This window comes from Dipteris shenzhenensis, chromosome 8 (assembly GCF_047967505.1).
Source record: "Dipteris shenzhenensis isolate YYH24624 ecotype China chromosome 8, Dip_SZ_1.0, whole genome shotgun sequence".
Lineage (NCBI taxonomy): Eukaryota > Viridiplantae > Streptophyta > Polypodiopsida > Gleicheniales > Dipteridaceae > Dipteris > Dipteris shenzhenensis.
The window spans coordinates 39,437,899-39,461,453 of record NC_141603.1 but is presented as its reverse complement, the minus strand read 5'-3'; the positions used below and the strand labels follow the sequence as shown (position 1 = coordinate 39,461,453).

General features: G+C 40.3%; 1 protein-coding gene across 2 annotated transcripts; it reads left to right on the top strand.

Annotated features, from left to right (window-relative positions):
- The first annotated feature begins 4,622 nt into the window (after positions 1–4,622).
- LOC147899482 (uncharacterized) lies at positions 4,623–19,166 on the top strand. Of its 2 annotated transcripts, XM_087377994.1 has the most exons (6): positions 4,623–5,259; positions 5,350–6,370; positions 6,944–7,131; positions 17,643–18,405; positions 18,493–18,546; positions 18,658–19,166. In XM_087377994.1, exons 2-4 carry the CDS (start codon positions 5,535–5,537, stop codon positions 18,392–18,394), a joined length of 1,776 nt encoding a protein of 591 aa, XP_087234120.1. In that variant the 5' UTR covers positions 4,623–5,259; positions 5,350–5,534; the 3' UTR covers positions 18,395–18,405; positions 18,493–18,546; positions 18,658–19,166. The 2 variants fall into 2 exon arrangements, with proteins under 2 accessions (XP_087234120.1, XP_087234118.1); XM_087377992.1 differs by having other exon boundaries at positions 4,623–6,370.
- The last annotated feature ends 4,389 nt before the right edge of the window (positions 19,167–23,555 follow it).

Below are 23,555 nucleotides of genomic sequence, written 5' to 3'. Positions count from 1 at the left end.
GGGATTAAGGTAGAGGCTTAGCATTGATGGTTTTAGTGCTAAAAATTGTGGCACGACGTCACCTATTGTCCAAATTGAAAAAGGAGGCCACAAGTTAAACATGAACACGTAAGAACTAAAAAGAAGGTATCTTCTTTATTGAGAAAAAGTTAAAGAAAAGCGTTTGTTGCCTTATCCCAGTTCTACTTATAAGCGAAGGCAATATAGGGGTATGAAATGTGGGGCCCACCTATAACACTTATGACAACTTTTGTGCCTAGGCCCTCGTTTGGATTTTTAAAACAAATTATCATTTGTGTCTCCTTTGTGCCCCTCTCCCTATATGGAAGGGAACTATTGCATTTGTGCAAGATTTGTGAATTTACTTTACCCAAGTAAAAATAAACCTTTGCTTACTGTCAACAAAATTCTTGTTATCAGGATGGGATCATAACGAAGAGAATCTAGGGTGAGCTTAAAATTCTTACTAAGAGAAATATTTTTCTACCAATGAAGCGTAGTCAAAGCATAGTCCAACCAATTTTATTTATTTCTTGACAAAAAGGAGATTCCATTAACAGGGTGGTCAGCCCTCGACAAAAAATGGACCAAGTTACAAAAGTTTAAATGTTATTGGTAGATTTTTACTATTGATTGTCTACGATATAATGAGCATTGATACTTTTGAACCTACATATATGGCCTTTGTATTAGGTTAAATAAAGATAGGATGTAGCACAAGCATTGAGCCCTCCTATGGGAGTAAACTTGATTCAAGCTATATGTGGAGATCAAGGGAATAATTCTCTCTCTCTCTCTCTCTCTCTCTCTTTCTCTTTCGTGTATGCTAAGCTAGTTTGTGTAAACGAATATGTAATGTACCCTCAAGTTTTGTATTGTCATTAACTTGGAAAGAGTTGACTCATTTATAAAAAATAAGTAGTCCTAGTACACGTCACATTTTTGTTGTCTTTTATTTCAAAGTCCATAGTTTTTGTTTTAAACCATAAACAATGAAGGGAAAGTGAAGCTTTTAACAAGCTCCACAAAGAGATCGCCCTTTTCAAGAGGATTCTATGGCGGACATTGCAAGGCCTCTTGGGCGTTCTAATTCTTTAAAAGATATTCCATATGATTCCTTGAAGATGTGAATGATATGTGGAGACAAAAACCATGTAAAGTGCCTGATATGCGGATTTTGTTAATAATAGCTTGGGCGTCCACGTGCTTCTACATCATTTCTGTCTTGAATAATCGGTGCGGCCGATGACGACCGAATTCTGTTCTCGAGTAACATGGCTTATTACCGTTCATGGATTTCCGTTTATAAATTTGGGAGTCATAATAATAATAATAAAATTGGGACCCAGCAATTACCTTATCATTGTTCGCAATCGCAATCTTGAAGACTCACTTTGACAAACATTTGGGACTTCGGAGCCCACCGGCGTAACTCGGTTGGGTTAAGATGCATAAGTATTAAGATCGAAAGTGAGACCATAACAATGTAGACAATGACATATATAACCACTAATAAAGAGAGAAACACGAGACTAAGCTCAAGCCTCAAGGTTCATTGGCACGTTCTCCAACATCTAGATTACTGTTTTTTACGCTTGTTTTTCAATATAATAATATAATTATTGATTGAGGAATCAGAGATGGGATGGCGGCACTCCCTAGACTGCAGGAGGAAGCGACGTGAAGTGACAAACGAAGAGGAACTGATGAGGAAAATTGGGCATAGAAAAGCAGTGGTGCGCTTGAGTGAGGGGCGGAGCTTCCGGCAATAGCTGTGAGCGGCGAGCGCCATGCACTGTACGAATGACAGAAACATCGTCAATAAATGTTGAAAGCTGTGAGGAAACAGCCGGGTCCCGGGACATGTAAATAAGTAGATGATAGCATGTTGTAAAAGTCCGTTGCAGACGATTGGTGACGAAGCGGATAGAACAAATGACCTTGGGAAGGCATAAAAGGAAACGAGAGACGCAATAGAAAATAGTCAAGAAAAGACTGATGATGAGTGATGCTGAATACAAAAGGTTGTGAAAAGAAGAGAACGAGGGCGTGATTTTACAAAGAGATCTGATGCTTCAACCCGATAAGAATATATGTTTGGCTGTGAACACTATTAGCTCGAGGAGAATTTTATGTGTGATCGATCGGTCAGGGAATGACGGATCGATCAATTTTGGATTCGGACTTTCCTACACAGAACCGAGCAATTAGAGGATCGGAGGGTAAAAGATATGAGGAAGATACGGTTGCCTGAGAATTTCTGTGAAAATAATTCTTAAGCTATAATCGTAGAGAATCGAGCTGGGAATTTGCGATGCAGGAGCCACTGCAGCAGCAGCAGGACTTGAGAAATGGGGAGGATGAATGCAGTAAGCGCAGAGTCCAGACTGCAGTGGGAAAAGAAATTGTAAAACTGCGCGTCCCGAGGGCCCTGAGCACATCGTTCTCAATCTGACGAGTCAGGCTTCACCCACAACCGCAGCCTACGCCAAGCTACTAGTGGTCACTCAGAAGGTGCAACTCGAGCCGAGAGCCTATGAGGAAATTTGCATATTTTATGAGTATGAACGATGATGCGAATCGCGGTTATGCTTTGGGCACTGAAAAGAAACTGCTCGTGAGCCGCGCAGACAGACTGCCGAATCAACATGAGGAGATTATAGATATATCATGGACTTTGGATGTGTCGGACTTGGGGAGCTAGGTGTACTAGCAATGCAGATGAGACGCCGTAATCTTAAGTACATTTTATTGTCAAAACGTAAAGTACACACTGAGTTAGGTCACAAGTGACGGAGACGGATCCGGTTGCGCGCATAAACAATTGAACTGGATGACAAAGTGTTCGGAGATCCCTGAAACCGCAACAAGCTGTTCGAACTGGGCCGAAATAAGACATGAATGCGTTGGCCCGGTTGCTGCTTGCTTGAGTGAGTCAAACAGTTTGCATTGACAACAGGATAGAGGAGCATGTGGAGTGTGCATGTTATAAAATCAGTGATACTCGCAAGTACACGAGGAGAGCAAAGAACTGAAGGCTCTATATTTGCTTCGAGCTCTGATGAGGCTGTCGAGCAAGAAAAAATATGATTCCTGGCAGCTTGCATTTCCGACAAGAGCAATGCGAAATCGGTTGTGGGCATTTGTTTAAAGTAGTACAGTGGAGGCAATCGTGCTGGGATTATGGAGCACCGGCGGATAATTCCCGGGTACAGGCCCGGGCGCCTTATTACAGAATGTCATGTGTGATCGAGTCTGGAGAGCGTTGCGGGGAGACGATCATCTATGATCATGATTGTGAGAGAACGAGCAGCTGGGGGGCTTGTCACGAGGAGATACGAACGTAGATCGATTGATTTCTGCAGGGGAGTTGAGGATTCGAGGAGGTGTGCGAGGGAAGATGGGAAGCGGAATAAATTTCGTTATATAAAAAACAAGAGCAAAGGTGAAAACGAAGACCGGAGGAGCATTCGGACAGCAAGGAGCCAAAGGGCAGCAATGTATTTGATCAGACAACAAGGTGAGAAAGATGATTTCATAATAAATATATGGGAGAAAAGCAATATAAGGAAAAGCAGGTCAGAGAAGTTGCGATCGGGGACCGGGGGGTGGCAGCCTTTGTACAGACCCGTCCCCATGCCACCCTCTCAGAGCGCTATAATGATGATGGCAACCCGAGCATGTGGTCGTCTACACGGGCTTCGCGCCACGTGGCATCCCTCCTGGCTCGCCAGCAGGGATTTCTGTCTCTTGTGGCTCCGGAAGTCAGCTGAACCCTGGCCACGTCACCACGCGCCCCTTTGGGAGGGCCTCTTTGTTTGCCACGTCAGCACATGCCTATTTCGCTAAAATTGCGGAGGCTTTCGTGGATCCGGCACGTCAGCGCCCGCCCCTTTGGGAGGGGGCAAGAGCGCCGAACTCCGCAAGGTATCAAGCCGGACATGTCAGCAAACGACCCTGCGCAATGTGTCAAGACGGCGCGGCCGCGTCCGCGGACGCGCGTGCGGGGGCTGTACGTGACTGGGTGGAGCACTGGCACCGACGGCGGAGTAGGTAGGGGGGCGCGCAGGAAAGAAGGAAGGGGGGGGAGGGGGAGGCAGATAGTATTTTGATGCTTTTTTTATCGCGTGTGTGTGGAGGGAAGGAGTGTGGTGGAGAGGGCGCAGACACAGGAAAGGCTTGTGTGATGGGGAGCAGTAGAGCGGTCAGACTCCACGTACAGTGGGCGGCCCTATAGTCTTCCAGTAGCGGGTCCCATCTCCCCCCCTTTGTTGTTGTTGTTGTCTCGTGCGGGGCCCACATGCCACGTCCACATCGTCATGCGAGCCAGCTGCCTCGACAGGAGCCCCTCCACACACACACACACACACACACAGTGTGTCACACGCACTTTTTGTGTGTGTGTCTCGCACACACGGTTCACCTTTCGTAAAACAGTTCACGTCTCAGTACACTCGTCCCCCCGGTCGAGTTAGGTAGAAGAGCTTTTATAGGGTGGACTTATTAGGACAGACTTATTACGGTTGCTAGTACACCGCCTTGTAGGCAGCAAGGGAGCAAAGCTCGGCTTGCAATCCAACAAAGAGCTCGTGTGGGGCGTGTTGTTTTTGCGAAGGCTTCATCGCCATGACTTGACTCCATAGTCCCTAATCCTCCTCTTCCTCCTACTGCTTATTCTTCTCTTCGTCTTCTTCTTCTAGTCTGCTACTGCTGCTGCTGCTTCTGCTGCTTCTTCTTCTTCTTCGTCGTAGTCGTCCTACTGGCTATGGCTTCCCTCACAAAAAATCATGAGCAGTGCGTACTAGTACTTCTATCCTAGCTCTCCCTAGTCCGTCCTCCAAGCTCCATCCATGCTTCCTCCAGTTAAATTTGCCTACCACCTCCTCTCGCCTCTCTCCTCTCCCATCCCCCTCCCCCCATCGCCCTCCTTCACCTTCCTCCTCCCCTCCCCCCCCTCCTCCACTCCTTCCGCTCGCTGTCGTCCTCTCAGCTTCTCTACGCACCTCAGCTAGCCCTTCTGCTCTGTCCCCAGCTCCCAGTCGCCCTCCTGCTCCCCCAACTCGCACCTTTTTTTGGGTTGTGCACTCTCTCTTTCCAAGTACTGGTTCGTGCTTGCTTCCTTCTGGAACACAAACCCCACCTTGCTTGCTTCCCTAATTGACACCGGCTAGCTGCACTCCCGCTTCCCAGCCGGTAGCCAAGGCCGTGCGCCCTACGTGCCGCAAGCCGGGGAGGTCCTGCAGTGCAGCTCGCATATACGTAAGTCGATACTCTTGAAATGCACTTCCTCGCAAAAGCTGTGCTCCGCTAGCTACGCTTCTCGTGATGCTCCGACTTGCTAAGTTGCAGACCTCATGTTGGGCGATTCGGTCACGGGACTTTCAGCTTGCCCGGCAGGCCGACAATATTATGAAGCTCAAGGTGTTGCCGTTCACCGAAGATCTGGCATTTTAGAGCGAAGCTACTACTACTGTTGACGTTGGTTGCCTTCAATCTTTGAATTGCACCTCCGCTCTCCTGAGCCGTCAGATGGGATGATCCCTTCTGCCAACTCCACGACGCATCACACCGGAGGTCCGACTTGGCATTCCACAGAAACGTGGCCGGATCACGCAGTTCCCTCTGTGTGCTCAGGATTAGAATCACGATACTTTCATCCGCCCAGACAGCAAGATTGGGAGTGGGATAACGCCATGATTCTAGCCCAGCACTCAGCCAACGGCTATGTAGGGGACCAGGAAGGAGACTACAAGCCAAGCATTATGCAAGCAGAACCCATCGGAGGCATATCCAATCTCTGCCAATACGACGGCCTTCTTTCCGCCACCATGAATCCTTCCAACTTAAACCTGTCTCATAATACATGGAGCTTATTGAACACAGTTGGTGTCCGAAGTTCAGGAGGGATGTATGAGGGTGCTTCGCCGAGTTTTCAAGCTTCGTCCACTCCTTATTACGGTAGCATCGGAACTACAGGGATCAATACATACACCGGAGGAAATGGATCGAGTTTGTATGGAGACCCTAGATCGAATCTCCTAGGGCTTGTCAACTTGGATCACCGGAGACTCCAGGACATCGTGAAACAGGAACTTTACACAACAGCTGATTTCAATGCTAGAATAGGGCTGAATCTGGGTGGGCGGACATACTTCTCAGCTGACGATTATGCGTTCGGAAGGTTTGGCAAGCGCCCGAGGCCCAATTCACCAGGAGCGCAAGCTCCCTTGTGCCAGGCTGAGGGTTGCAAAGCTGACCTTAGCGTCGCAAAGCACTATCACCGCAGACATAAAGTGTGCGAATACCACTCCAAAGCAGCCACGGTATTAATCGGAGGGCAGACACAACGTTTTTGCCAGCAGTGCAGCAGGTACGCTCGTTTGCTACCATGCAGGTCCGGCGTATAAGTTATCAGCGATCCCAAAAGCGTGCCGATAAGCTCAGTCAAATGGGCTGCTATATCTCGGTTTCGAGGAGCTGTGCTCGTTAGTATGTCACAAAGATCGTTGACCGCTCTAGGTTCCATGTCCCCCGCCACTTGAACTTCAGTTCTGCAATTGCATTATGCTTGAGTTGCATGGCTCCTTGCTATCAGGATTAAACGTCCAATAGTGGCATACTAAGTTCCAATTACAGGTTTCGGTCGAATCCCTTTCCTAAAGCATTAAGTTGAGCTGTCGCAGCAGTTTACAGCTGATAGCCAAAGCTTCATCGCGGCTGTTTTTACTTACGCGGAATCTCATTTGTCTAACATTGGATCATGGTGATATCTTCGTGACATTAACATTCTTGTAGCTATCACATGCATATGGAAACGATGGCGCTGATTAGCCTCACTTGATGCTCTGAGATTCAGATCTGAGAAAGCGTAGCTCTGTATAATGAAGACGTATTTTTGTCCAAATGGTGTCAAAACCTAATGAGCTTGGTGGTGTATTAGCAGGTTTCACGTTCTTTCCGAGTTTGATGACGGAAAGAGAAGTTGCCGGAAGAGGCTCGCTGATCATAACAGGCGAAGGAGGAAGCCTCAGCCGAGTCCTGCTGCTGCTGTTAGCTCCACAGCCGATCCGAGTGGTGCCCAAAAGAAGAACGACTCCGACGAGGCTACAGAGAGCGAAAATTTAAGAAATGGCAAGTTTCCAACCCCTCAGTCTGTCGAAATACATCGTATTAAGAGAATGTCTAGGAACTTTGATAAATGTAGTTGCTGATTAAAATGTTCTTTCATTATTTGGGGCTTCGATTAATCTTTACTTAGGTAGCCATTCCGTCTTATTGGATTCTAACTTCTCTAAGTCCTGCAAGTGCGCTTCATATATCTAGGCGTCTCCTTTGTAATCTCTGTAATGGCTTCATATATATCTAGGTAGTGCTCTCAACCTACCAAGGTTTTAGCAACCTCACAGCTAAGGTGGCTTTTATTGAACCATGCTAAGCATAATGTCCTAAAGTCTTCGCTCTTGTCAAATCGTACGACTTATAATGGGAGAGTGATAGAATCTATTTCGATTCTTGATTGCGTCTTATAGGGATGATATGAGTACGTTTAGACAATATGGCCACTGCCCACGCAATAAATGAATCCTCACTATGGGCGAGCTGTGGGGGGGCAATCTTGCCTATCCATTAGCCTTGGGCATGTCCATGGGTAGGCTAGTGTTGAACGCCTTGAGTTCAAAGTCGTGGCTAGTTTACTCTACTGAGAGGCTATTTGGAAATAAAACTCATGAAAAATGTGTTTCTTACAATTCCATGGATTAAATGAAGGAAAGTATTCTTCAAGTGCTATTTGCCATAAGGTACATGCCTTTACAAGGTCTAGTATTAAGTAGAAACTAAGCTAGTAACAATGATTCATGCATGGTAGCAATGGTTTCGGGTTCACATCTCCTTCATAATGGATATTTGGATCTTGTAAGACATATCCTCATAAGCATGTGGTAGATCTAGCCTATCTTAGTACTGACACCCATGATTTTTGTGTAAACTTAAAGGTGATCAAATATGCACTACAACTTGGGAAAAAAACCACATGCATACATATATACATACATACATAGGGAATGTTGTGAATTCAAGTAAGATTGAAATGTTTCAATTTTTATGTGCTAAGGAGACCGCTATAGGTCTATTAGTTAGTCTTTTTACAAGCCATTGACATGGCCCCTCACACCTATAACACATCATGCTCACATAATTGGTTTTTTAAAGGAATACTCAAAGGGAAAATGTGAAAGTCGTTATAGAAAAATTCCATGAAATGGTGAGTTTGAATTCCTAACATATTTGAAATGACAATGATATTGTTCTTAGTAATACGTGCTCACGATGAGTTTTAATGTGTTATTAGTTAATAGGAGTGGGGAATGTGCCCCACTTCTGAATGACTAACATAGGTTTCCTATAGAAAATTAAGGCGGCGCAGTTCAAAGTCTAGAAGCTTCTTAGTTTGTGAAATTTCCAATCGCCTCATGTCATTGATATAAGGTTGCCTCTGCTCCCATATCCTCACTCTTGCTAGCGAGTTAGATGGTGAGGGAGATAGATTGAGGGGAGGAGAGAAAGGAGCCATGGTTGGTTGAGGAAGTGAGAGTGAGTAGAGGGAGACACGTTGAAGGAGAGGGAGGCGAACGAAGGGTGAGAAGGGAGGGGCTTAGCAGAGGAGGGAGATGGATGACTTAGGTAGAAGAGAGGCAAAAGATCCACGGCTCAGTGATGGATGGGGATGTGAGAGTCGAGACTCTTCACTCGAGGCTAGAGCTTGCAACCTGCAAGGATTAGGCGCCAATGGCAAGCTCCACTATTCCAGTCCTTACTGGAAATTTTTTTCACAAGATTACAAACAATCTCCAATTGATTCTACATTTAAATAATGTGTTGTTTTGTAGTTGTGAAATCTTAATTTGGAGATCTCAGTGGAGAGTCAGTAGACATATGGCCTTGAAAGTATAGATATGAAAGGCCTTGATGGAAAATAACACATACAGAAATCTAGCAAGAAAAGGACAATACTTTTCCATACTGTTTAAACTTGAGGGGCACCCAAAAGATCAACAACTACAACTTTACCTGTAACCTGATACCCATAATAATCAGTTGCTTTTCTTTGCTCCCCATTCCATGGACATATAATACTATTCAATGACTCTCCTAAGGAATCATGATCTATTTTGATTCTCAACTAGGCAAAATCGTGATATGAATATATGAAATTATGTATGTTTTCTAGTACAATGAGACTAATTGGGGGTTGATTGGAAATAAAAGACATTAATTAATCTCTACCTCCAATTGTTGTTTCTTGCAAATTAATGGATAGAAGAAGGGAGATACTCTTGAAGATTTATTTCTATTGAGTTTTCTTAACTTAGCAATGCCTTCACAAGGCCATAATAGCTCAAAAGTTTCAATTGATTTTCATGGCTTAGTGACAAGGTAATTATAAGTTATGTCTCAATTAAAAATAGTCATGATTAAAGGCAATCTTAAGTCCTTATTTCCAAGGGCACACGACATTCTGTGACTCATCAAAATCACCCTCAAGTCTTAAATATGCATTGACAATGTCTTACCCAATCCTAAGTTTAGCTGAAATGTATGCTAAGCTAGTAACAATCATACACACATGATAATGATGGCTTTAGGTTCACAGCTTCTTCCATGGTATATTTGAACCTTGTGAGATACATCCTAACTTATACTCTTGCTTATATTCTTAAATGGTGACTAGGGAATCATATGATTGGGGGCTTCACCTCATAGAATATTTGTACACAAAGTCAGCTCCTAAAGTAAAGAGGGGTTGTTGCTAGGTTTTTTAAATACCTGGGGCTTCTTAATAGTGCATCTTTGTGATTATATGTGACTAGATAGCTGGTACTTGATCCATGTTGACTTGGCTAATGATTTCACATGTGACATGTGGGTGGACCATTGACTTATGCTTTCTGGTAGATCTAGCCTATCTTCTTTGTGACACTCTTCATGTTTTTGTGGAAATCTAAAGGTAATACAATCTATGCTACAACTGGGACAAAAGCCAAGGAAGCAAGACTCTTGGATATGTTTTAATTCACGTAAGGTTCAATCATTTTATCTTTATGTCCTAACAAAACCTCCTTACATTATTGGTGATTTTTTACACAAGCCATAGAAGTGGCTAGTCACACCTATAACGTGCCAAGAGCATGCCGTGATCACATAATGATTGGCTTTTAAGAGGAGCATATAAAGGAAAAGAAAGAAGCTCTTGTAGATAAAGCACATGAAATCTTGAATTTAAACTCCTAACATACTTTAAATGATGATAGTTACAATCTTCCTCTGAGTAAGTATAATTATGAAAGGCCTTGAAAGAACATAAGACATCAGGAAGCCTAACATGAAAACTAAATCTCCATTACCCATTAAGACTTGAAGGGAACCCAAAGATTCTTTAACTACTAGTTTGTCTCTAACCTCCTAGTTAATAACAACTAGTTGCTTCTCTTTGCTCACCATAGAGTGTTGCATAAATAAACATGAATATATAGAGAGTGTTCACACAAATAATTTGAAATAATTTATTTCGTGTTAACATGTAGTCAAGGGAACCTTTAACCTTGCTCTAATATTGTACAATTTAGTTAGTCATGTTAAATAAGATTATGATATGCATCAGCTCAAATGAGTGAAATGTAATTGATAGCTAGTCATCAAATGTACATGTATGTTTAAAACAAATATGTATTGGAGACCATGATCTTGATTTACTTTGGTCGGGCTTTTTTCTTTGTACAATGGGTATATAACCATCCCACTATTTAGAAGTTAGAAAACAAGGAGGATTGTTTAGCCATTCTTGTAGGGGAATCTTGATCTCATACATTGTGCTTGTATATTTTTTCTTATTGCCCTTAATCATTTTCTGAAGTCTTTATTACAAGTTGCTAGCTTCTTGTGAGATGGAAAAAGACCCAAGAACATGGTCCTACTCCATTTTTGGACAAGTTTCGTCAATCCACATTGTAGTCTCCATCGCTGTCCCTCAATATTGCCATCATATTACTAGCAATTATAGCACTTTTTCCTCTATGTTTATCCTTCCCTTGATGTCGTCTCTTATGTGCCCTATAAATAGGCCTCCAAACAATTATCCCTTGGGGGCTCCTAAGCTAGCCAACAGTAGTAAAAGTGTAAGTGTTAGATAACCTCTTTTTCTTGTTCATTAAGAGAGGATGGGAGTTTTGTATGTAGCGACATTCAAGAGGACATGCAAAAGCATTATGGGCTTTTCTTCAATGGCACAAAATTTTACTTTCTTCTTTTAAAGATTCAATATGGCTACTAAAAGTTATAGAGAAGGAGTTTGAAACTTTGTTATCCAAGTAGAAGAATCCTTTGGGAAATTTCAAAAATCAACACTTCTGATTTTACTGCTTCAAAATTAAGAAAAACAGTTCTAGCAAATTTTTTGATCTTATGTAGACAAATGTTCAAATTATTTTGTCTTCAATTGTAGTTGCAATATCTAGTAGGAGTGGTTAACACTATAGCAAAGAGATATGCTTCTTGTTCTATACCTCAAAAGGACTAAATTGTGAAACATTGAAACTTTTGTAAGTCTTTTGGGTTCATTTATTGCCCAAGTCTTCCTTATCTTTATGGAACTTAGAAGTTTCATAAAAGCCATAAGAAACCAAGATTCATTGAAGTGGCTTGGAAGAATTCTCTAATTTGTGTCTCAAAGTGAGTTATTGCTTCAAGGCCATATTGCCAAGCAAGGGACAACTGTTGGATGTCTATTTATAGGATGGATACGAGGCAACCCTACTGACAGAGGCTGATGTTGCAGTACATTAAAGTTGGATTTTAAATGCTTTGATTAGATATACACTAATCATACCATTTTTAAACTCCTCTTGGAGTGTAGAAGAGAAGTGTACTCTAATTTCACTTGAAACATTTCATTTTCCTACTCTCTACAGATTTTGAAGTCACAAATATGAAAGTTGGTTTTAGAAGATTTCAATCATAGGTATGAAAATAATATATGCAAGTTTCAGAGTTTAATAATCAGCCTTGCATTTTGACTTCAGATAAAATCTTAAAAGCAAGACCTTGATTTGAAAAACAAAAGGTGCACAAAAGTTATAGATGCTAAAGACGTCACCTAATGGGTGAGCTTTCTTCTAGATAATTTCTTCATAAATCTAGGAGACTCTTATTCCAACAAAGCATTGATACTTTGATGGGTAGTGATTGCGATGTTTTGTTACTAGCAAACTTCTACCTTTTCAAATATGATAGAGTTTATGAAAGAAATGATCTATTACGAGACTTGCCCAATCATTATCCATAAACTTAGTAAGGCTAGGAGATCCTTAGATGACTGATTTGTCCCTTGCATTCCAAAATTTACAAATTTTATATACAAAGATCTAAATTCTTTTGGTGGAGGAATTTATCCTTGATAGTTTTATGAGCTTAACTATACAACCAAAGGAAGCTATTGTAACTTCATGGATCTTCACATTGCATTAGCATTACCCAATCTTCTTTAGGTTTAGAAGATGTTGATATTTATCATGATAAACGACAACTGCATGAGTAATGTTGAATGTCATACAAATGCCTCCCATTGGATCAAACATCTCTAATATGGCTAGATATGGAGTGATTACTTTCCAATTCTAGTATGGGTTCATCTTTATACAACTAAGAGTGAATTCATCCCTCAATTTAGTTATTTAATCCTATCACTTCTTAGAAAGGATATAATACAAGAAAAGTAACGAAGAAACCTATACTCATCCTACATTGTAGTCATTATATCTTTGGAATTCCAGCTTTGGGTATCTTTAGAATCCTTGAACATGGAATAGCTGAGACCTTCAAAGCCCATTTCTTTTTAGTCCTTGGGTTTGTTCTATTTTTAGGGGTCATTTACTCTTGGGTACTTGCTTAAATTAAGTTAAGTTTAGTTTTTTTATTGACTTATTTATTATTACTATTGAAAACTTCCCCCTATATATTTTTTGGTTTAAAATTATTCTTAATTTTTACATTAATAAGGATCTATTTTAAAATACTAATAGTAAAATATTCCTTGTTTTATTGGTGTTTGATTTGCTTTCTTATATGCACATTTGTTATCTTCATTCCCTTATGCTAGAACCAGTTGTATTGTTTTTATTTTTTTTGGGTGGGCATGCACCCACTTCTTAACTTGTAAAGCAAAGGCAATTGGTGTTGAATGGGCATGCTTGGAATTAGTAAGCTCGATAAATTTCCTGTTTTGGAGAAATTAAAGTGTGGTTACTGAAGATGAGTGACGGATCATAGTCGTAGAGCCACTGTTGTCCATGAATGAAATTGCACCGTGAGTGGCTTGATGTCAAAATGCAACTTCTTCATAGAATGTTGAATGCAAAAGGACATGTTTTGGACCCTTGTGTTGCATAACAAAGTTATTCCATTAGCAAGTTCTAATGTGGTAGTCCTTGTTACTGGGACTAGTGTTAATCGAAGTCATTAGACCAGAGATCTAGCAATGAAGTTGTAATGAAGGGGGGGGAAATGACTACTTAATTGGCCCTTAAGTTGGGAAATGTGGAGGGACTATATAAGTCCCCGTCCACCACCCATTGTGTACTTTTGATGTGACATCTAACCCTATCTACTCTCCCTCCTTCTTCCTCCTACTTGCTGCCTACACTCCCCCCCCCCTCCCCTCTCTGTCTCTCTCTTTGTCTCTCTCTCTTATTTATTTTTCTTATTTTCTGCTTTGTTTGTTCTGTTTTTCTATCAAAGTTTCTGTTGTTCAGGTGGGGATTTCAAAGCTTAGTAAGCATTGGGTTTACCCAAGAAATTCTAAAATCTTTCAAAACCTGGTTGGTAGCTTATGCTTAGACTAATGAGGACATAAGCATAGCTTTGCTTACTAAGCTATTTTACTTTTGAATTTTCTCATTTACTCATAATTTTGATTTTCTTATAAACTTTCCTTTTTCCTTTGTTCTATTCTTGTTTTGTTAGAAAATGTAAGTTGTAATATTGGATATATTCTATTCTTATGAAGGTGTATCTAAAGTCCTATGGACTTATGAGATTTCATGTAACAACATGAGTTTGGATTAAAGCCTAAATTTGTTTTAAGAATATAGAGTCAAACCCTTGTTCAAGTGCATAGCAAGGCTATGAAACTTTAAACTTGTAGGTTGTATATAATTGGTTGAATGTGCTAGAATTCATAATTGTCTACTACGGTGAAACATAATTAAAGAGGTAGATATAGAGGTTATAGTATCGTGTTATTTAAGTCCTAAGGAAGGAAATCAAAAGGGAGAGAGAGAGAGAGAGAGTAAGAGATTGTTATTTAGTCCCATTTGATTGCAGAAAAGGAGAGAGTTTAGAAGTCATTATAGTCTTTAAAAAATAATTAGGGTTTTAAGAAATAATGGCATGTCACACTAGGTATCCCCCCCCCCCCGACATGATGGCATGTCACACTAGGTATCCCACCCCCTTTTCCTTTAGCATGTAGCAGTTCAACTCACATAATGTTAGTGTACCACGTGCTCTTCATAATTGAAGAGGGGTGGTCTTATTGGGAAAATGTTTTAGTTGAGGAGTTTTCAAATACCCATTGAAACGCACATGATACATAAGGTGTCTTCGTTGCACTCCTTGAGATAAGAGATAGTAGTTTACAAAAGACACTTAGGTAAGATCTTATGTGTATTTATAACGGTTAGTTGACAAGTCCATGTTTCTAAGTAAGATGGGTGATAGGATACTATTTTATCCTAATAGAAGAATCATATTAAAATCCATTGTGTTGACAAAAAGGGACGGATGTGACAAAATTCATACTAGATTCAATATAAGGTCCAGATAAAATCTACCCTAAGGGTCTTTGGGCCAGCAAGCTAACAACCCTAAAGAAATGTTCAATATGAAAATTTAGCATTGAGGCTGCCTTGCAAAGCTAGAGCAAAGTAGTGACTACAAGCATTACCACACATGGTAAATACACTGCTTATACTACTTTTATGATGGTATTACTTGCTATCCATTAATTCATGTAGACATCCGCCTATCATAAGTGCTTCACCTTTGTTTTTTGAACACATGCACATGCACATAGGTGAATGTGCATGCGTGTACACAAACCGCACACACAAACACACATGCACATGTGCTTATTTTTTAATTTATATATTTATTTTTTTAATTTGATTTTTTGAAAAATTAATTGTTACTATAAGAAAATAATAGTGAGATCACCATTTTCCTCTCCTTCCCCATGTGCCTCCCTTACTCGCTCCTCTTCACAATTAGGCCATGGGAAAGGGGAGTGGCAATGCTTGTGGTCATGAATGCTTTCACCCCCCCACTCTAACAAACAAGTGTTTGAGTGAACTAACCATCTTGTATGTCAAAATCATAGTTTGATTGAAATCCCGATACATCATCTAAAGCATGCAAGCAAACAATTACATATCCATAGAAAAGATATGGTGAATGTCTCAACATGCAAATAACCAATATGCCCTCTTATAGGAAATTGCAAAGAAAAACATGTTATCTATCAAAATGAAACATTTTGAGTAAGAGGCAAGCATTTCGAGGATAAAGAATAAAACCAAATCTTTCGATGTTGACAATAAAGCTATGGTGGAATGCCTAGGAATGAGAACAGCCAATGATCTTGCAAGAAATTACAAGAAAGCATAAATTGAGTAGCTTGATTAAGGGCCTTACAAGCTAGAGTAAAACAAAGCCTACCACATTAACATCAAATTTAACGTGTACATCCGGGAATGTGAACAACCGGCCGATTATCTTGTCGAAAAGTACAAAAGGATAGAATTAATGTTTAGTATTGCTTGATACCTTTATGTGTAAAGGTCTAATTGAGAAAACATCTAGTTCTTTTGAATGGTAGTTTTGCTATTTATCAAACAAGGAAGATTCAATGACTTTTCTACTAATGGAAGATTTATTTATTTTGAATAGCAGTTGCTATTGATCAAAATATCATTGATACAATATATTATTGCTATTACAAGCTTAGAGTGGTAGTTGTAACCGATGCCTTGCCATGGGTTGTATACTAGTGGAGATAAAAGGTAACACTACTACATTTTTTGCACATTTGTGCAATAATACAAATCATATATCATAGGAGTGCATAACTATGGAGGGTTCAAATCCAAGGTATGAGAACTATATCATGCCAACCTCACTCTTCTATAGGATGATTTTTAAAACTTTCTACACCTATTGTTGGGTGCTGATGACATCACTGGAGATGGCATAATAGCTAGTCCCTACTATGCATGATGGAGTTTATGGTTTTCAACTTGATGAGTGACTATCATGAGATTGAAACTACACTATGTTGTGTTTTTGGAGGATGTCTTTGGGCATGTTTCTGAATTCATCTAGATATAAGCTCTTATGTATCACCTATATGCCATGTGCAATTGAGAGAAACAATAATAAATCTTGTTATCACCATAGACAAATTGGAATATGTTGTTTAAGAAGGGGGAATTACATCATATGGCCAATCTATTATTAAGTATTATAAAGAAGCTACCTCTAGTCAAACTGGGTGCAATTGATGCAATTACAAGTTCAATCTCAAAATATTACAAGATTCTTGTTGATAGAGAGTTCGATGAGCACTTATGGAGGCATCGAGACTATTCTCAGTGATACTTCTTATAAGCACATTGCTCAACACTAAGTGCAATGAGCTTTAGTAAAATATGCAGTAATGCATCATGAAACATGATATGCACATGGTCCTCAAGAAATGGAAGTAAAAGATATCAAATGGGCGCTTGATAACAAAGTTTATGTAGAGGGAGGTGACTACAAAAGGTGCATATCCTTAGTGTAATAGGAACATGAGGTAAGCTAATCTACTACTATTTGTGGTGATATATCAACCATTATCCCACTTTGTTGACTGCCCACTACTACACCTAGCTACTCATTGTGTTGTGGAGTTATTCTAGTTGTCCCAGAGCTGTTGTAATCTCCCATAATGATGTAACCAAATATCACACATGTAGACGAAGCAATTTTATATCGTCTGTTCATTGATAGCAACCCATACGATTAAATAGTACGTGATGCAAGTAATCATACCCTTCACTTAGTAGGGATGACAACTCAATATTTGAAATTGGACTCGAAAATTAGAACGTAATTTCACCCCATAATCTACTAAGGCCAAATAGTACGCTGTAGCTTGAATAGCTGCAAGCGAGTGGGTGCGGTAGAGAAGACTCCTCTTATATTTGAGATCAAAAGCAAGCATACTCTACTGTGATAATCCAGGGGATGATCAAATTGGTAAGAATCCAATCTTTCAGAACAAACCCTGTTCTCTTGCCCTAACACTACGTATGATAGCAGGGGCCATACAAAGCATCGTGAGAGACATGCAAACGAGGGCATAATAGGATTTATCGATGCGGGTGAAGTTTACTAGTCTCTATGGGAGTTATCTTTTTGTTCAGCCTAAATTTCAATGTCATAATAGGCTGTGCCTTTCTTTATTAGATAGTGCAGAGAGAGAGAGAGAGAGAGAGAGAGAGAGAGAGAGAGAGAGGTTATTTGACTCGTGTATGCCTATACATCCGCAGGTAAGGGCTCACCAACCACAGAGGAACAAGTTGAATTGGTATCAGCCACCTCCTTGGCAACTTCATCGCTTCCGTCACAAGAGGGCAACAGGCAAGTATCTGAACATCCCGAAAGCACTGAGCAGAAAGAAGAAAACCACGATTTTATGCAAGGAAATCGCACTGGTCCTAGTCTGTCCCTAACCACCTTAGGAGGTGGGTCTCATGTGACAACCCAAAGACAATCAACAGGAGATGCATATGCCGGTGTTGAGCTTCCCGTACCGTGGTTGCGACCTGGAGGCTCCAAGAACAACCTCATGGAAAATGTAGTGACCAGAGCGGATGATAGCCCAAACGCGCAAATGGAAAGGACTGACCCGCCAGACTTACGTTCGTCTCTTCAAAAACTATTTCCACTGCAAACTTCGAGAGACCACATTGGGAGCACAGATTGGATCATTAAGAGCATGGAACCACACAGAGCCGAGCAGGTAGAGGACTTTCTCTCTCCAAACCTTAGGCTGAACGGGAAATCAGAGGGCCATGAAGTGCTGCGCCTGCTAGAACGGAGGAGTGCGCGGGACGATGAAGTGACTAACAAACATGGCCAGGAGACAATGCATGCTACTTTAGGGTTTTTACAGCAGCCGATTCCATCCACTGGAACTTCTGACAACGACTTAGTAACAGGAACAGGAATCAAGTTTCCAAGTTTACAAGATCTCAAGCCCCTTAGCAGTTCAATTTATAGCAGCGATGCCATGATGTAGGTTACAGACAGGTATGGAGTTATCCAAGTAGAACTATTCGTGATCTAAAACTAATGTATAGGCTTTGACTCACTAATAAATTCGGTTTTTCCTTACAGGATGATCAACTCAAATAGTTTTCATGAACACGATACAGCTTTGACAAGAACCTGGTAAGACTGCATTTTTATATGCGTTCCATGCTTCGTATTACATGACATTGTGTTTAAATCATATTACCATATCATCACGTATACAATTAAACGTCTTGGAGGTGATTGCAGGAAACCCAACAACATCATCCTTGGAGGCACGGCATACTCGTATTACTGAAGCAGCCAGTACGCCAGAAATACTATTGAGCGGCTCCGTAACGCTAGCATTAGAATCTTTTCTCGAAGGCGAATGGATACGGCATCAAGTAAGCGTCTTCATTGATGTGATACGGAGATTATTCTTTTTGGTGTCACTTACCATGCATCTAGAACCCATTTCAAATCTTCGAACTAAGCACTTATCTTGATTCTTAACGCCCTCCGTCTGTATACGTACTACCATCCTTTTTTTTTGGCTAGACACCAATCGGCTGCTGACGTTACGTGTAGCAAATTTTCTTATTTGCTTATAACTGTTCTGAGTAAAACTTTGGACGTCAACGTTTGCATCGAGCGTAAGCTTTGCTTGGCAACGGACTTAATATGACATGAGAAATGGCGATGATTGTTGCAACTTCTAGGCAGAACCGCCCCTAAAATTTGAACGAAATGGAAAAGAAGTTTTCATCGCTTTCGTGCTGCTGCAAGTAATCCAACATGTTGCAATGTTGCTATGCATATTACTATTTATCGTGGTCATAACGCTTCTGTGTCGTTGATCGTTTGTTTTTTCCAGTCGTATTTTGATTACCTTGATGGCTCCCATTGATATCTGATTGCTAAAATAATTTGTCTATGTCTAAATGTGCAAAGATTATCCCCCAGCAGAAACATCTCTCCCATGCTACACACCGACACTTGCCCACTAAATCACTGCTACTTTTTCGTTTTTTTTTTTTTAAAGCACAGTTTTTAAGATCATAGGTAGAACCTCGTAAAGATGAAAACAATGATGAGCGTCTTTACTCCTTAATGCAAGTAATAACGGTTAGAAAGCCAAAATATTTCATCTCTTCCTTCATTAGATTAGCATAACAGGAAAGAGAACACTCTGATTATTCATTACTGTGAACCGAGGAAACAAAGAAACGAAACATCAATTATATTCATGATATATCTTATACACAAACATATTTAGCAGATAGATCTCTCGTCAGCTTGAAGATGAATACAGCGTATCCATCTTTGAACCCTAATACCCAACATAATCCAACTGAATATGGATTTGAGGTATGAAAAGCTGCACCCAACAGTTGGTGTCTCTTTGCATACTACAAAAGTATATCCAAATTATCTACTAAATATATGCGTGGATTTTAGCTATGTATCAAATGCTCTCTAATTGAGCTTGTTGAAGTCTCAAAAGTATCAAAAAGAATTTTCCAAGGATTACCAAAGCTTCAAAGTATTGAATTTTTGAGTTTTCAAAGGATTACCAAAGCTTCAAAAAGTTGCATTTTTCAGTTTCATTCTATCGTTCCAAAAATTATGCTCTTTTGTTGAATGTATCAACCAACACATAAATATAAGTAGAATTATTGTGATGCTTTCGGTGCTTGTGGTTGATTTCTTAACTTGGCACCTGCATTTTTTTTAATATTGATTTTTAAAAAAAGAGTAGGTGATAAGAAAAGATTTGTTGTTAGTCATGAGATTCATTTATGCTAACATTGAATGTGGCATTCATAATTCATTAACTTTGTTGAGAAAGCAACATGTCGACATAGATCATACTACAAATGCGATATAGATTACATACCTTGTAGATTGCAAATAATTAGATTGGTTTGATTTTTTAAAGATACAAAACCAAAATAAACTAATCTAAATTACACACTTAGTTTTCTCAAGACGAAGGAAAGGTAGACAAATGAAAATAAGTTATATATGTATTCGTCGATAGCGCATAATGTCACAAATGATCATAGTGCTGATAGATGCATATTCGAGAAAGAGTGGAAGGCGATTAAAAGGAGTGATGCCATCATGTGCCTATTTTATAGGTAGATTACTACATCTACAATCATCCGTTATGTTGGAAGGAGTCAACATGGTTAGTTTATATGAAATGTTACTAGGGATTTTGTTAACATTTTCATGTTTGTGTTAACTTATCATTCACAAACATCATTGTTTGCTAAAAAAATTCTTGAAAAGAATGTGATCACTTTGGTGACTTGAAAAATTGACAACCAATAGTAACCAATGGTAAAAACCTTGATAAAAAATAACCAAAAGTAAAAACCGTTATAAGATTCAATCATACCAATAACATTTAAGTGCTTTTCTTAGACCATGCTTACCATTTGTAGAAAAAATATTTATCTTTTGAAGTTCACCCTATTCCATTCTCCCTTCTTCTCCTTCCCATTCAAATTTCCCTTATCCTTTTTCCCATTTTCCTTCTTCTTCTCCTTCTCCTTCCCTTTTCGTTTTCCTTTTCCTTCTCCTTCTCTTTTCCTTTTTCCCATAGTCATTCCTTGTTCTTCTCCTTCTCTTTCTCTTCTCTTTCTTGATCTTTCCCTTCTCCTTTCCCTTGCATGCATGTTTAAGTTGAAGTTTCAATGCCTTAAGCATTCATGAGGAAATAAGGGATTGCATGCATGTTTAAGTTGATTTTTCAATGCCTTGAGCATTCATGAGGAATTAGTTTTGATAACTAAAATTTTATTGACAACAAGCAAAGGTTTATTTTTTATTGTGTCAAGTTACATTTGGAAATCTTGCACAAATGCAATAGCTCTCTTTTTGATAGGGGAACAAAGCGGTTAGAAATGACAATATGTTAATTTGTTCCAATGATGGCTTAGGTAAAGAGCATGTCATAGGTGGGCGGCACATTTTGTAACCCTATGTTGCCTGTAAAATCGAGACAAGGCAACAAACTTTTTTCTTTAGATTTTCCTCAATAATGAAGATAACTTCTTTTTAGTTGCGACCTGTTCATGTTTGACTTAATTTAAGGCCTCCTTTTTCCATATAGCCAAGTAGTGTCACAATTTGTGGCACCAAAACCATTAATGCTAAGACTTCACCTTAATCCCCCCTTGGTCCTTTAAGAAGCCTTCATGTTCTTTGAGTTTAGCTTGGTTGTTAATACATATTATTTCATAGCCAAAAGGTATTGTCAAAACCCAATGGGAAGGTTAATACTTGAAAATGACACAAGTTTTCCTTGTGTTTTTTGTTAAGTCTAATTAGCCTTGAACACACAACAACCAAATATCACTACACTACAAGACACGAGCTGCTTTTTGACACCGATATTGACGTTAGATACAAAGTTTTTCTTAAAAAAACAAGTGAAAAGTGTCAAAAAGTCCGTCGGTGTGGGCATTACAAAGAAACCGTCATTGCGGGAGTCGATGTCACTATCAGTAAAATATGTCCGAAAGTGTTAGTATGGGCATCGGTGTAGGCATCGATATACACCGATGCTTTTAGAGAAGCTAAAAAGATTTTGTGGGGCAGGATGGAAATTGTTTCACTCCCATCCTACCCCACATATTTTTTTACCCATTAAAATCACGATTATATGTTACAAATGCGGAGGTGTACATTACAATTTCATGAAGATCTACAAAGTAATGGTGGCAAATGTGTCGAAGCCAATGTGCTACAAAATGAAAATTCCATTGAAGTAATGCACTACAAAATGGCAAAAGTGCCAAACTACAAAATGGCAAATCCACCTAGGTAATCTACTACAAAATGGAAGAAGTGCCAAAAGACTGAATGACAATGTCATATCCTACTATTGCTCCTCCTCACCCTTATCCTCCTCGCCCTCCTCACCCTCGGTCCCTCTGCATGTGCCCTCCTCGCCCTTAGACTCTCTGCATGTGCTCAATCCATTGCCCTCCTCTTCTGCTATCCTAGCCGCTTCTTCACATCCAGTCTTTCCATCCGGATCACTGGATGGATCGAACGTGCCTCCCTTGAAACAAGTTAGAAAAACAAAGAGCATTGATTGTAAGACAATGGTGATAGTCAAATGATAACGAAGAGGAATACGGTATACCCACATGACGCACCACCACCCTTTCCCAAGTGATGTGGACTCCTTCTTTCTCCTTCTCCTTAAACCATTTCTTGGCTCCAATTCTGAATGCTGTTCTATAATCCTCATTGTCTTGAGGCCTTCTAATCACAGATTCTTGTGGATCAAATTCAATTAGTTAGATATGATTGACAAGATATTTGAACAATTGAACATATTAGAAATTCAATAGAAGATAAATATATACTTACCACCCATGCCTCATTGCCAAGTCTTCCACCACTCTCGACATGCCAAGACCTATGGTCTCTAGGCACATCCTCATCGCCCTCCGCGGAGGCTCAAACGCATCTGGATTCTCCTTGTAATCCTTATTCGCACTCTTCCAATCCTTCGGGTCCGCCTACCCTAGCTTATGCTTACCATCCTTAACAATGTCCCTTAATTCATATCTATGAGACTTAAGGAGCTTCCCCATCCGTGTAAGCATGGCATTTTGATCAAACTCATACCCTTCAGGATTTGGAAATTGTCTCTTGAGGGCATCTATGACGGCATCCTTGGCTTTCTTGTCCTGTTGTTTCCAAGGTTTGAACATATCATTGGGGAAGTGGGTGCTCACCAACCTCCTCATGTATCTTATGACCACCTTCCCGTCCTCGTCCTGTATAACCTCCCCACTGCTGTTCATTCTATAGGATAGGTCCTCGGGAAAAACAAAGTCCGAAGGACTCACGGTGGATGGAGTAGCAACACTAGAGCGAGGGGTGGAGCCAGCGCTTAAGGAGCGAGGAGTAAGGGAACAAGTGGTCTCTGGGGTGCTACGACCAGTGAGTGGAGAGGGCAAGGGACTTCACTGGTACTGTGTCTCATGATATAGGGGAGACTTGGAGGGATGGGAGTTTGCAGACTCATCTACATTCCTCATGCCACCACAATAGCCTCGACCCTTACTACTCTTTCTAGAACTATGATGGCTACACCAAGGTGATCACCCCTTGAAAGGGGCCACAGGAGATCACTATTG